Genomic DNA, 14,388 nt, shown 5'->3' with positions numbered 1-14,388 from the left:
AGGTTCAAATCTCTGCGTATCTAGATAACGTATTTGATGTAGCTGCCTTAATGGAAGACAGTGAAACTAAGACTGCTGCGTTAGAAAAAGTAGCTGAATTAGAAGATGAACTTGGTCATGTAAGTAGTTTCCTTAGATTGAACTAGCCTAAATAGGCTTGCTTAAATGATTATTTACTAAACATTTGATATGTTGAAAATAGGCGCACGATAGGATGGCAGAGTTAGAAAGAGAGTCGCTTGCAAAATTAGCGGAGTTAGAGACTGAATTAGGTGCATTAAAAGTGGAATACGCTGATGCTGTGGAAGCTCGTCGATTGGCCGAAGAAGAACTCACAGCCTTGAAAAGACAAAAGCAGGATTCTGCTCGAAGGCAAAGTGTTTTAGAAAACAAAATTATCGAATTGGAAACGCTTACTGGCACTCTCACGAAGGGTTCTTCAGGTTCGTTAAAACTCTTTGTGCATTCTACTATCGTAATTTGTTTTGATTTAAAAAGCAAGTACTAGCATGTAACGTATCGCTTTAAACTCGTACAGCCAATCTTCGGAATGGAAGCGCAACGAGTCCCGTCAGTACATCGGATAACGTCACATCCTCTACGCTTAATTCGACCCCGTCTCCGACACTGGAAGAACCTCCTCCATCTGCCCCAGCACCACCTCCACCACCACCACCTCCGTGTCCACCACCGCCTCCAATGGCACCTCTTTCTCCTGGAGATCAAAAATTACCTCCACCTGCGCCTATACCTCCACCACCTGCCGGCATGATGCAAGCACCGGATGGAGCAATGACTATTAAGCGAAAGGTATGTTTCTCTTATTAAAATCTATATATGCAACTATTACATGATTCTCGTTCTGCGCAATTTAGTATCTTTAAATTTCCCACGAATATGCACATAAATATCTACAAAATTCTTTGATTCCAGGTTCAAACAAAATACAAACTTCCCACACTTAACTGGATCGCTCTGAAGCCTAATCAAGTACGGGGTACTATTTTCAATGAGCTGGACGATGATCGATTGCACAATTATATAGACTTTTCCGATTTCGAAGAACGATTTAAAATCGGAATGGGAAGTCACGTTGCTAATGGTACGAACGAAATAGACGGTCTTCAAAGCTTTCCTAGTAAAAGATTCAAGAAGCCAGAAAATGTCTCGCTCTTAGAACATACCAGATTACGAAATATCGGTATGTATAATAAAAATCTGAATTTCCTTTTTGAAAAGTCAAAAGACTGATCGCTCATCTTTCTGTTCCCTTTTATAGCTATATCGCGAAGGAAAATGGAAATGCCGGTAGAAAAAGTAATTATGGCAGTAAATGCTCTCGATTTAAAAATTCTGTCGCTGGAAAATGTAGAATTGCTACAACGTATGGTGCCTACGGATCAGGAAGTATGGCTTATTCTCTCTTTCCATATAGAAATGTTGATGGTAGCTAGCACACAGAAACTTTATAATGTTACAGATAAAAGCATACAGAGAATACATCATAGAAAAGAAAAATGTTAATCTGTTAACGGAGGAGGACAAATTTTTGATGCAGCTCGGTAAAGTAGAAAGGATATCAACGAAACTATCCATTATGAATTATATAGGAAACTTTTTTGATAATTTACATCTTATTACTCCACAAATACATGCTGTGATATCTGCTTCGAGTTCGGTTAAGAGTTCAAAGAAACTAAGAGCAGTATTAGAAATTATCCTTGCCTTCGGAAATTACTTGAACAGCAGTAAACGAGGCCCAGCGTATGGATTTAAACTTCAGAGCTTAGACACATTACTCGATACGAAGTCAACGGACAAGAGAATGTGCCTTTTACATTATATTGTAGCAACAATACGGGTCAAATTTCCAGAACTGATTAATTTTGAATCGGAACTTATGTACATCGATAAAGCTGCGACCGGTGTGTATATATGTTAATATTTTAATTATTAAATAACTATAATTGTTATCTTTTATTCAAACAAAACTGTCTTGTGACTCGCTATAGCTTTCTGTTCCATTGTAATTAATGTATCGACCAAAATTACTGCAGCTGCGAAGGGAGAACTAGATTTGAGTTGACATCTTACGCTTCTGGCAAGCTGGAGCGTGTTATCTCCCCTTAGATCTTCTCAAATTACTGTTTCGACGTTCGAAACACGTGTACTTATATTCAGACGTGATTAATTTTATGACTATATCACTATATTTCTTCCGCCAAGAGTATAGACCAAATGCCGTGTCTCGAATGTCGTGAATTCATCTCATTATACGTATAATATTTTTATTATTTCTGTATATCATTTTGTTTTCTTCGCTCTTTTTAGTCTCGCTAGAAAATATAACTACCGACGTTCACGAATTAGAAAAAGGTATGGATCTCGTAAGGAAAGAATTTGAACTACGCGGTAAAGAAAAACACAACACCGTACTACGAGATTTCTTAAATAATTCCGAAGAAAAATTGCGTCGTTTAAAATCCGATGCACGCGCCGCTGGAGAAGCATTCCGAGAATGCGTTGAATTTTTTGGAGAAAGTCCCAGGCAAGCCGATGCTAATACGTTCTTCTCTCTTCTCGTCAGATTCGCAAGGGCATTTAAGGTACCGTTTAACTTTTACACCATACATATACGTATATAACAAGCTTATAACCAGAAAGCATTATTTTCAACTAAAACGGTCATAAAAAGCAAAACGCCAGAATACTACAAAGCAAAGTACTTTTACAGGCTGCGGATCAAGAAAATGAACAGCGTCGTAGATTAGAAGCTGCTGCTGCAGAAGCTTTAAACGCCTCAGAAGACGTAATAAAACGTAATAAATTAAATCAAAAGAAGCAACAGGTATGTTCTGCTAATTATTTATTTTAACGGAAATAAGAAGTTATAATTATTTAGCTTCGTTATTATTGCACGCTATGCATTTAATAGCTTATATTTATTTTCTTATTAACGAATACATTTTGTAAAAAGTGTAAAGTCCCGCAAATATGAATGCTCTATATTTTCTTGGTAAAGTTTCTTAAAATTTTATTTTATTATACTTAAATCTGTAAGTGCAATAGATATATAAATATTGAATGTTAAATTACTTATTCTTTCTGACCAATTATAACATGCTTTACTAACTGCACATTTACGTTTTTAAATATGTTTCTCTCTCTCGACATCAATGCTACAGGATTTCATTTTATTTTTATTATTTTATTACATGTTATTAATCGTATTTCTATTATTTGCCTAAAATTTTTTACTGTGCTTCTTATACATGCAATATAGATATAATTCCTGCTTATACCTTTATAAACGAACATTGAACATGCATGACACTGCGATTAGAATATTAGCATTTTTCATTTCCTTATGGAATGATATGATGCTACTTCATTAGTTAAAAAGTATAATTTTATGCATTAACTCGGAGAATATCAAGCAGATTTTCAGTTTCATATATATATATAAATATATATATAAAATTGATTTCTGTTTGAAGCTTTATATTTTTATATGTGTGCGATGTAAAATGGTAATTTTGTATAATTTTTTAAAAGCTTGCGCTTTCTAACATTACTTATTTATTATTCATATTCTTCTTAACAATTAAGCATGGTGGATCATTTCATAGAAAAGCTTACATATCATAACACTTGAAACATTTCTAAATTTTGGATCTTTTTATACAAAACGTGATACTAGAATCATCCAGCATTACAAAATACAATATTGTTTAATGTCAATTCATCTCATTGTTATAACATTTTCCGCAAATTTGTTACTATCAAACATGAAAAATACTTTTTGTATGGGGATATTATTATTTAGCTTTACTAAATGTCAATTAAGGAAACAGATTATTTTTTGGAAATAATTTTTGCAAATGTCAATGCTCGTGCGAAATAGAATTTACAAGGCATTTCTTTTCGCTGCATGTTGTGAGATAGCATGATATTTTTCAGGGATTATCAAATGATCATAATAATTTTGATTATTTCGAGAGTGCTCTTTTAGCAATTTTTTTCCGTTTCAAGAACAGACAGCGATGTCTATCAAAGTATCTCACGTACGTCTATTTTTCTTATTTGTTACATATTTATTTGGATTTAAAGTCACCGAAATTTTGCTGTAACACAAACAAGAGTCTGTTACATCGGCATCTTAATGAACTGGAGCTCAGAACGTAACAATATAGAAACAATTCACAACATGTAAGTCTGTCCTTACTCACTTCCTTCTAATGACATATTTTTAATGGTCGCATTCGCACATACACTACGCTTAGACAACACACATGTAGGTTTAGCTTTTATTACCATGCGAGATATACGTATTGAAATATCCAAAAACCATGTTCGAAAACAGTTCTTTTTTTATTTGTTTTCAATCGAAAATTTGTCACTAATTTCATTAATATGTAAGAATTTCCTTTTCTACAAATATATGTAAAATTCTAATTGTTTTCGAAGAACTGTTTTCCAAATCTAGTGGTACGGACCTATATTCACTCGATTCATATCATTAACAAAAAATTAAAGAATGCATTGGCATGTGTTCTAGCTTGCATTGATGTTGCCTGAGAGAAGTCCTGTATTATCACTTTCCTATGCTACTGCCAAGAGTCTCATAGATAAACGCGTATACATTAACAATATAGCTTAATTCTATAGAATTAAACATTAAATTAAATTTATTTATAATTTATATCACGTAGGAGAAACTCAACTGTCTATTCGTGATTAGAATTCTAATATATTAATTAAAAGATCTTCCATTTCAGCGATATATGTATAAGAACTACCCTTAGAAAATTTCTCTGTTCGAGAAGTTTGAGGAAAATAGGGAAAGCTCTTTATTGATATGCGTGATTTGTCGTTTCGATTTTATATTAGAAGTTTTGTACAACGTTTAGTAATTTTGTCCGAATAACGATATAAAAAGATTCGATGATCGCAGCAAGATTAAAGAAGCTAACCTTTTAATATACATATGTATGTCACTAATCTATCACTAATATACGATTGGTAATTTGATACAGGACGCTGTGATAAATGAACTGAAAAATAAGACAAGACTAGTTCAGGAGAAGAAATTGTTGCAGCAGGATGAAGTGTATAACGGTGCTCTGGAAGACATTCTTCTTGGGCTTAGATCAGAACCATACCGACGAGCGGATGCGGTTAGGCGTAGCCAACGTAGACGTATCGATAATCACAGGCTCTCTCGCACTGCCGAAGAACTAGAACTTTAAATCTGTTCCGTTCAGTGTGTTTCTTATTTTAGGGAAAACAATTTGTTTTTGAAGAAATAATTTTCACCGCATTTCTTACGTTAGTACATCCAACAACATTTTCACGTAAAGCTCTTTCAGAAAAGTGTTAATTTAATATTTATAACCTCCTACCAAAAATTAAAACATGTAATTTGAACGCTCGGCGAATGTACATTTACCAGAGCGTCAGAATTTTGTTCAACATATTTCGCTTTCATAAAACGAAATAATTTAAAAATTTCATGTGATAAACTGCTTGTAAACTACTAAGCATGAAGGAGTTGCACGCTACGTTATCGAGCCAAAATTTATAAATGATAAATGTACAGTAATGTCTTGTTAAGACATTTGGATCTGAGAAGACTGGAATTAATGAATCCGGATTCATCTCTAATGATCTAACATATACCGAGAAAAGACGTGAGAAAGAGAGAAAACAAGTCTTACGATAAACTATGAATCATCACATTCTAAAAATGAAATTTCCAGAATTTTTGCTGTTTCTCCATAAAAAAGATTTTAAAGAATTTGAAGGGATCTTCCAGATTAAAATGAGTCTAAACATTGATGTAGTCCGGTTGTTTTGAGTTAAATAAAATAATCAAGCTAATAACACTCAAAGTAATCAGGAAAATCTTATCAGTACTTTGCAGTCTTTTACATTGAGAAAAAGGAAATGTTATAGAAACTTCGTATTTTGTCAATCGTGGTGATGACTCATCGTTTAATAGCTTCGAATGGCAGTACCTTCGTGATCATTTCTCATTTGCAGCTCATTTACTGTATTTATCTAGCTCGAGAAATGACGGTTGTTTTCTTAAATATTGACAGGACATTGCTGTAGCACGGTAGAGTTGTAGATATAATAATTTAAAGCAAATATTGGAATTTGATATTGAACTATTCATACATAAGTCACTTATACGGTGCTATAAATTCATCGAGATCCAAAGGAAAATTGAATTTAAAATGTGAATCGTGACATATTCAACACACAGTAACAACATAATAATGTTCTTCTGTTTGTTCAATACGTATTCTTTCTATTGTACAAATTTAGCGAACGTGACCATGAAATACGTTTGCAAAATATCATAGTATGTAGAAAATTGAGCAAAGCACATTTAGGAAAATTGTACTATTATTTTTGCATTGTTTTTTTATGAATACTATCTTTAAGTAATTGAACGTAAAAATTGTTTCCATTGAATTATTGTTGATTGTTATATGCGTTTGAAATATTTATAATTCCAATTTAATTCGTATCTGTTAATCGTTTATTTGAAAAAGTTTCTAAGAAAATGAGAGAATAAAAGACGATGCAGATTCGACGGTAGTAATAACGACGACGAATACATACGAGAAATTTAAGTATACTTTTGCATATTTGTAAGACTTTTGGCAAGGTACAGTTCCCAATTAAATATCGTAACATTCCATGGATATAAAGATCCTACAAACCTTAATGAAATTTCCAAGCGACAGAAATAACTATTTTGAGATAATTACGAAAGTAATACATTTACAAGTATAACAAATTCCAAAAATGCATGCACTGCAGCATATTTTTCTCAAAATTTGAAGGTCAATTCTTCGATACATAAATAACAAACACGCACAATAATAGTCTATATTTAATGTGAAATTTTTGAAAGAACTTTTTATTTTATTACGCACAATATCTAAAAGTAACACAACTTGTTACATTCCGCCAGAATTTCAAAATGCGCTCAATATTATAAATAGATACATAGTATGGATCAGTACAATCGCTTCTATTATAACGCATAAGTAAATAAAATATAAAATAAAATAAAACAGGAATGTCAATGTAAAATATGTCATTTGCAGCAACGTGGGAAGAATCAAGTTTATAACAACAACAATTAAATCGAAGATTATACATGGATTGTAATAAAATTATGCGTTATAGTTGAATCGAATATAGTAGCGATTTTTCACTTTGTCTATTGCCATGCGATACAAAACAAAATAGATATATAAAAGACTAAATATATAATTCACCCTTCAATCCAATTTTAAGATGTATTTGCTACAAAATTTTGGTAAAATTATACATGAACTTTCTATGCGCCTCTTGGATAATTACATATCTCATGTTTTTTGAAGAATATATAATTATATTTTCACTTTTGTACGTTTTTAATATTATATATTATCGATTGAAAAAAATATGTAAATATTACTGTAATATACGACATATGCTAATAGTTATAAAAAAATGTAATTACTAATTGTAGATCAATTGCCAATGTGATGTTTAAATAAGTGTAACATCTCTGTGTTATAAATATCAATTATATAATATTATTTGCTGCGCTGAAATACAAAGAAAATTTGAAATACTTGCAACAACAAAAATTTATCTTATAAATTTTTAGCATAAATGTAAATATTGTGCATTTTATTAAATAAGTTATGCGAAATAGACATGTGCTTTACTTTGTATAAAATTTATTACGAATAAATATACCAATGTATTGTATAAAACATATATATGTATATACATATATATGCAAACATAGATATATTTTTTTCGTATTTGTGTGCCATTTTGTTTAATACTGCACAACATATTTTTATTTGTAACAAGCAGTATATTTTTCTTAAAACGCTGAAATAATTTAAACAAAAACGAAAAGAATATAATGAGTTGTGAAAAGTTCATTAAATAAAATAAACATTCTCTGAAGTTTTATTTATTGTTTATGTGAATAGACTACATTATTACAATATTGTATGTAAAATATGTCTATATACAAATATACAATATACAAAAGGCACAATATATCTACATTCTTTAGATCATGTACAGAAAAATACAAATAAAATTTGAATATACAAGTGACTATCTGTAACAAATGAAACAGCTTTATTGCTGTATATTGTAAAGTGAAAGAAAACTTTTAATTTTTTAAAAACATTGCGCTTCGCATACAAATTACTTAAAGATTATCTGTAAATAGCTTGCAGTATATGCTTATTAATTTGTCGAGAGAAAAAACTGTTCTATATATCTATTTTAGTTAGTATTATACAAACTTACAGAAAAATATTTCATTATTGTTGTAGCCTATTGCGAGTATATCTATATGGTTCCTTGATAAATCACAATTAACGAGTTACAAATGTCATTTGTTGTAATTGATTACTTTTATATTAAAGAAAATTCTTCTTGTAATGACAAATATTTTTTATGGTTTTCGGTAGATTGTGCATGACATTAAAAACAATTTAAATAAGATGACAATTAAATATGTAGAAATAATAATTGTCATTACAATAAATTCTGTTAGAAACGTACAGATATAATAAACTACATATAAAGCTACTTCACGGTTTTTGTTCGTTGTAATTATTATCTATTGTGTACGAATGCATTTTCATGATTTGAGAATGTAGGTATGCATGTAAAAGTACCTAGTGTAAATATAATTACAAATTATAATAGAGTCAATTAAAACGTGGACGCGTGTATGTAAAATATTGTTGTATCGTTAACAATATAGTAATCATAAGACATCTGACTTCCACTTTTTTGTGTAGACTGTAATGCATAAATTTGATCAAATTGAACAGATTAAAATAATCTCCGCATTTCTAGAAATATAAAAATCACTTTTTTTTCGCTTTCCGCGATACTTTATCACAAAGTTAATTATTTTTAATATTTCTCATTACTACTTGTAACAGTTTAAAGGAAAACTTGTATAATAACTAACGTAAAATACATGTAAATGCAAAGAAATTGATATAAAATTCGATCAACTAATGCTCTCTTTCATAATTTCGTAAGTATCTTTGTTATATAATTAAACAAGTAAATGTTACATATATATTACTGCAAAATGAATTGTGCGTGTTATGAAAAGTTTAAGTATCATGACAATTTTCTGTAATGACTTTATGCATTTTACTTATATAAATTCACAGGTAAATTTTTAATCAATGAAGTACCAAAAGTATATTCTACAAAATATTTCTATAAAAAATTATAAATATTATTCCCAATGAGTATCAGTGAATAAGTTCTGTATACAGAGAGACATATAAGCTGTATAAAATCGTATTTTGAATTTACCAAATTCAAATCAAAACAACGCTTCAATGGAAGCAGTATAATTATGTTTCTATATTATAAAGATGTAATATAATTTAAAAGTATTCTAAGAATATCAATTAAAACCTGATTAACTTTATAGGAATGTAAAGTCAGCTACAAAAATATACCAATCATCAGAATTTCATAATAAATTTGCATGATACAAATCATACAAAAATTCAATTTTATAACATTTTGTATTGCCACACTATATCTAAAATTTTTATATACAAACATAACAAAATATTAATTTTTCAGTTCCATTAGATTCAAACACAAGTGATTCAAAATGCAATTCTTCAAATATTCTAAGTTTTCCAGTTCTCTTTAATACAAAAGATAATGAAAACAAAGATTTTATGTAATAAGTGACCAAGACAGAAAGATATGAAATAACTGTATAGATGTGCATAAATGTAGTTTTAAAAATAGTTATAAAGTTAGATGTTATGTTAAACTAGTGGAAATAAATTATATAAACATTAGTTTTTAAACTCTTTGGTTTCATCATAATAATTATTACATAAAATCCTTGGTTCTAGTACTGCTTACAATCGTTTCTTAAATTCAGAAAGTTGTTCCCTAGTATTAGAAAATTTTTAATCATTCAATTCTTATGACATGTATAATAAGAAAATTTCAGTTCACCTTCATTCATCAAATCTTTTACAATCAATTATTCTTTTGCAATTATTTTAATAATACAATGCCATATAATTTACAAAGTACGTGGGAACAAAAATTTGTATTACAGAAAAAAAATTACATAATGATAAGCCATATGTTCATAAATTAATAAGCATAATTCTGGAAAATTGCTATCAAAATGAAAAACCAATTTTATTTCAAGATTTCTACAAGAAAAATAATAATACTGATCGATATATTTTTTCTTAAAGGAATAATGTCAAATTAAGGATCAGCTATCAAAATCAAAAGTTAGCAAACAAAATGTTACTTAATTATTCCATAAGAACTAAAACATTGATTATCGCGATTCTTTTGTTTAAATTTTTAAACCAAAAAGTAATGAACTATTAGAATTACATTAATTACTTAAATTACGGCTCAATTTCCACAATTTCTCAATGGAACAAAACTTTAATTCCTGAAAATACAAACTCAAAAATATAAAAGTACAAAAAATTATGTTGCTACCTCGAAATAGTAGAATTCTGTATATAATCTTTAAATCAAATCAGGAAAGAAGAATACATTAAAATATTAACAAATTTTGCACACGGCAATTTGAACACAAACTGGTTAGTTTCATTTGGTGTATATGGCATGAATCTAGTATTTGGTTTTCTTGTTACTTAATATTCAATGTTAACAAAGATATATTTTTAAAGATAGAGTAATTAATCTTAAGTATAAAATAAGTTACTTTTACGTTTGTGAATTCTGGTTATGTGACCAGTATTTCTAATATATATGCTTTAATATAAAAGAGAAGCACTGGATTAAATATCTGTACAAAATAGAAAGATCTTAACTAAACTATTAGCAAACTGATCCTTTTTTATACAAACATGTAAAACTGTTGTTATCGACAATGTATAGAATACAAGATGCTATGTACAATATATTGTATATAATAGTCTTCTTACAACCCTTTAATAATCAATATTCATCAAAAAGATGGAAATATATTATCAATGTATATATATATATATAGTATATAGAGCATTAAAAATTTTCAATACATGTTTTCATTAGGCAGTTTTTACTTCTTTTGTTGTATAAAACTATTATGAAAACGTTTACTTTTCCGTTATAAACGGAAATAATCACGAGATTTACATTAATACAATATATATAACATATATTGTCTTACCAGAATATTCTTTCCTAATCGACATTTTAATACTTCTTTGACTATAATTTCACTTCACTATTTATCAAACACTAAATGTTGAATGCATATGTTTAGATCAAAAGTCATTTCACTTTTTATTCACATTTATCATTATTGGAGCATTAACGACTCCAGATTTCTATGCAAAATCGTGTCCTTGACAGCATTAAATACAACTTTTATATTTTCTGTATCCACAGCAGTAGTAAAATGGTGAAAAAGAGGTTTTCTTGGATCCCTTTTAACAGATATAAACATTTCAAGTATAAAATTCTGCACATCCTTCATGGAATGTGAATCTCCTGTGAATTGTGGAAAGTACCAACGAACATTCGTATCGGGAGATCTTACTTTTTTGTCTAACAAATCGGTTTTATTTAAAAATAGAATGATAGACACTCCACCAAATATCATATTGTTGACTATTGTATCAAATATATTTTTCGATTCTTCCAACCGATTGGTTCTTCTGTAATATTAATAGATATTTTACATGATGATTCAATCAACTTAGTACATAAACTTCAAACGAACATACCTATCTTCTAACAACACTTGATCAAATTCGGATGATGAAACAAGAAAAAGTATCGAGGTAACACAATCAAAACACTGGTACCATTTTTGTCTTTGTGATCGTTGTCCTCCAACATCAACAAACAGAAATGGAATATTATTAATTTGTATGACAAATTCTGAAATTCCTTTAGTTGCTTTTCTGCAGTGTAAAATATCTTGATGTGTAGGTACATAATCCTGTAAGTAAATAATACTTATAACAGGCTAAATTATGTACATATATAAAAGTAACAAAATACATTTTATAATTCATAAGAAATTAGGTAATAAAATTAAATAATATTACCACTCTTGCAATCCTGTCAAGATTATCCAAGAAATATTGAACTGAATCACTCTGTGAAGAAAAAATATATTTTTAAAGCATCTAGTGTAACATAAAACATAATTATTGAAGAAAAAAAAATGAAATATCTTACTAATTGAAATTCTCTTCTTCTATCAAAGGCTTTTCTGATCGATGCATCTTTCCATAAACTTTGCAAAGCTGGTACATAATGAAGGAACAATCTAGCATCCAACACCATAGTATTTTCAAATTTCAATAACTGATAACCAATATCATAATTTTTAGAGTTTTCCCATGGAATATTTAACTTGTCACGAGCATCTACTAAAACCTTCATTCCTTTAATTATGTTTTGGTAAATTACATGTTGATATTCTTTAATTAATTCAGGCTGAAACAAATGATTATTATAAATATTAGAAATTTATATAAATGTATTTTTTTAGAAACTTGAAAAGCCATCTAAAGAAGCTTACATTTGAAAATCTATCTTTTATAAACAGTTTAGATACTATCCATTTTATATATTTGTAATATGTATGTCTAATGATTACAATTGCTATAAATGGTAAAACAAACAAACTGATACAAAATGTTTAAACTTAACAGTCTATATTTAATGTATACTTATTGAACATTTCTTTCAAATTACATTCATTTCAAAATACATTCAACTTTATAAATAAGAAGTAATAATTTAGTTCTAAAAATTGATCTGAACAGCAATTGATAAGTAGATTTATATATTTATAATTATTTTCAAACATAAATGAACAAACAGGACTAGAAACAAATTAGAATTCTTTGTTAGTGACAATGTAAGTGACTAAAAATCATATTTCGTATATTTTAAATGGAGTAATATAAATGTTATTTGTTTTTATTTCAAATTTATTTTCTCACATTTGTTAGCTAATATATTTTGGTTAACCACCTTTCTGTACCGAGATATTTAAACGACAACTACAATAACATTGACAGAATCTCAAATAAAATTACACATTTCTACGAACGAATTACACGTAATCCAAAGTTGAAATGTTCTAAAAAATAACGAGAATATACTGTACGACATATTAGGAGGAAATTGAGCTAGGAAAGAAATTGTCTTGGTGAGAAACGAAGGATGTCTCACCTCGAATTTAATTCCGTGAATAATTCGCATCTGTTTGAGGAATGTCGACTTTCCGCTCTCGCCTGCCCCGAGGAGCAGCAGCTTAACCTGTCGTCGAAGAGTTTGACGATCCTTCTCCAGCATTCGATCGATTTCTTGACTTTTATAACGCTGCTCGATCTCCTCGGGGCTGAACTTGAACCGCAGGCAACAAGTACACGACCACGTTAAGGATCCCGCCATCTTGCTACCCTGCTACCCTCCTCTTCCTTCCTTCCGGCGTTTCTTCCGTGTCAGACTGTCCTTCCGAAGGAATATATCCTTGATCGTCCAAACACCGCACATACACAGAGAGAGAGAGAGAGAGAGAGAGAGAGAGAAAGAGAGAGAAACACGCAGACCCGTGGACGAGTGTTCTCGCGAACCGCGTATCGTAACGTAATGCACGTATCGAACGAGCCACCCGTGAACAACCTGTTCGTAATTGCACGGGATCGGCACACCAAGCGATTCAGAACCGCATTTTTCACCTAGGCGTAGCCGGGGAATGCAACCACCGAATCAACGTCAACACACCAGAGAATCGTCGTTTCGATTCTAGCTTCGCACCAGGCCCCACACCTACCGTTAATCGCCAGACTCACGCCGCTGGCTGCCCACGATCGTCGTCTCTGGTTCCTTGCGGATTGGACATGATTAAATAATCGTTCTAATTACCGAGTAACAGAGCTAACTCGCGCATCGTTCTCATCGCGCTTTATCCAGCGAGTGCGAGGCCGACCCTCACCGCCTTTTATATAGAAAACTTTCGTTCTTGATTAATGATAGTATCGACAGGATTCACGGCACCTGTACTTCTCTCGACTCAAGTATCGAGACAAACGTGCAACGGATCACCTATGCCGAACTACATAATAATAATGCGGGGGAAGAAATATGCGAAACAGCGAACGGGAAAATCTACTCCCCACCACGACATATTTGTTGTGAGATACTGCCGCAACGCATACACGTACAGAGCGCGCACACGGTCTCTGAAACCGACCGAAAGCACACCTCTCGGTTCAACCGCGTGATCGGTTTTGCGCGCTGTCATTCGTCGGGAGGCTTTCCTTTTTTTATTTATCCTTGTCGATACTGCAACGCACTGCGACC

The 14,388-nt window shown here is 30.7% G+C and overlaps 2 protein-coding genes and 1 long non-coding RNA gene across 7 annotated transcripts in view; 2 read left to right on the top strand and 1 right to left on the bottom strand.

The window, feature by feature from the left end:
- Nucleotides 1-7,989, top strand: part of Frl (formin-like protein) — a 31,889-nt gene extending 23,900 nt beyond the window's left edge. For 4 of the 5 annotated variants that reach the window (XM_072000729.1, XM_072000730.1, XM_072000732.1 and 1 more), the window contains 9 exons: nucleotides 3-119; nucleotides 203-443; nucleotides 539-810; nucleotides 934-1,201; nucleotides 1,280-1,407; nucleotides 1,481-1,925; nucleotides 2,332-2,606; nucleotides 2,735-2,848; nucleotides 5,037-7,989. In XM_072000729.1, the coding sequence (XP_071856830.1) occupies nucleotides 3-119; nucleotides 203-443; nucleotides 539-810; nucleotides 934-1,201; nucleotides 1,280-1,407; nucleotides 1,481-1,925; nucleotides 2,332-2,606; nucleotides 2,735-2,848; nucleotides 5,037-5,249 (2,073 nt within the window). In that variant the 3' untranslated portion in view covers nucleotides 5,250-7,989. Of the gene's footprint in view, nucleotides 1-2; nucleotides 120-202; nucleotides 444-538; nucleotides 811-933; nucleotides 1,202-1,279; nucleotides 1,408-1,480; nucleotides 1,926-2,331; nucleotides 2,607-2,734; nucleotides 2,849-4,110; nucleotides 4,210-5,036 lie in introns of all 5 variants that reach the window. The other variant, XM_072000733.1, reaches the window with a different exon arrangement.
- The window catches only part of LOC139985926 (uncharacterized), a 33,651-nt gene extending 25,574 nt beyond the window's left edge, over nucleotides 1-8,077 (top strand). The window contains exon 2 of the long non-coding RNA XR_011799522.1: nucleotides 8,010-8,077. This is a non-coding gene — a long non-coding RNA (uncharacterized lncRNA). The remainder of the gene's footprint in view (nucleotides 1-8,009) is intronic.
- Cta (Guanine nucleotide-binding protein subunit alpha cta) lies at nucleotides 7,975-14,265 on the bottom strand. Its single transcript, XM_072000794.1, has 5 exons — nucleotides 13,255-14,265; nucleotides 12,250-12,510; nucleotides 12,117-12,167; nucleotides 11,790-12,007; nucleotides 7,975-11,720 (listed from the first exon to the last, which is right to left on the bottom strand). Exons 1-5 carry the CDS (start codon nucleotides 13,474-13,476, stop codon nucleotides 11,363-11,365), a joined length of 1,110 nt encoding a protein of 369 aa, XP_071856895.1. The 5' UTR covers nucleotides 13,477-14,265; the 3' UTR covers nucleotides 7,975-11,362.
- Nucleotides 14,266-14,388: the final 123 nt, after the last annotated feature.

The sequence above is a fragment of the Bombus fervidus genome, chromosome 3 (assembly GCF_041682495.2).
Source record: "Bombus fervidus isolate BK054 chromosome 3, iyBomFerv1, whole genome shotgun sequence".
NCBI lineage: Eukaryota > Metazoa > Arthropoda > Insecta > Hymenoptera > Apidae > Bombus > Bombus fervidus.
Note: the sequence above shows the minus strand (reverse complement) of the source record. Positions and strands in the feature narration are given on the sequence as shown.

Bases quoted from the DNA above. Each gene is read 5' to 3' on its own strand.
- Cta (XM_072000794.1), bottom strand. From the start codon at position 13,476: ATGGCGGGATCCTTAACGTGGTCGTGTACTTGTTGCCTGCGGTTCAAG. The intron at 12,511-13,254 runs GTGAGACATCCT...CATTTGTTTCAG, and splicing joins TTCACGGAATTAAATTCGAG to CCTGAATTAATTAAAGAATA. The intron at 12,168-12,249 runs GTAAGATATTTC...TTTTCTTCACAG, and splicing joins GAAGAAGAGAATTTCAATTA to AGTGATTCAGTTCAATATTT.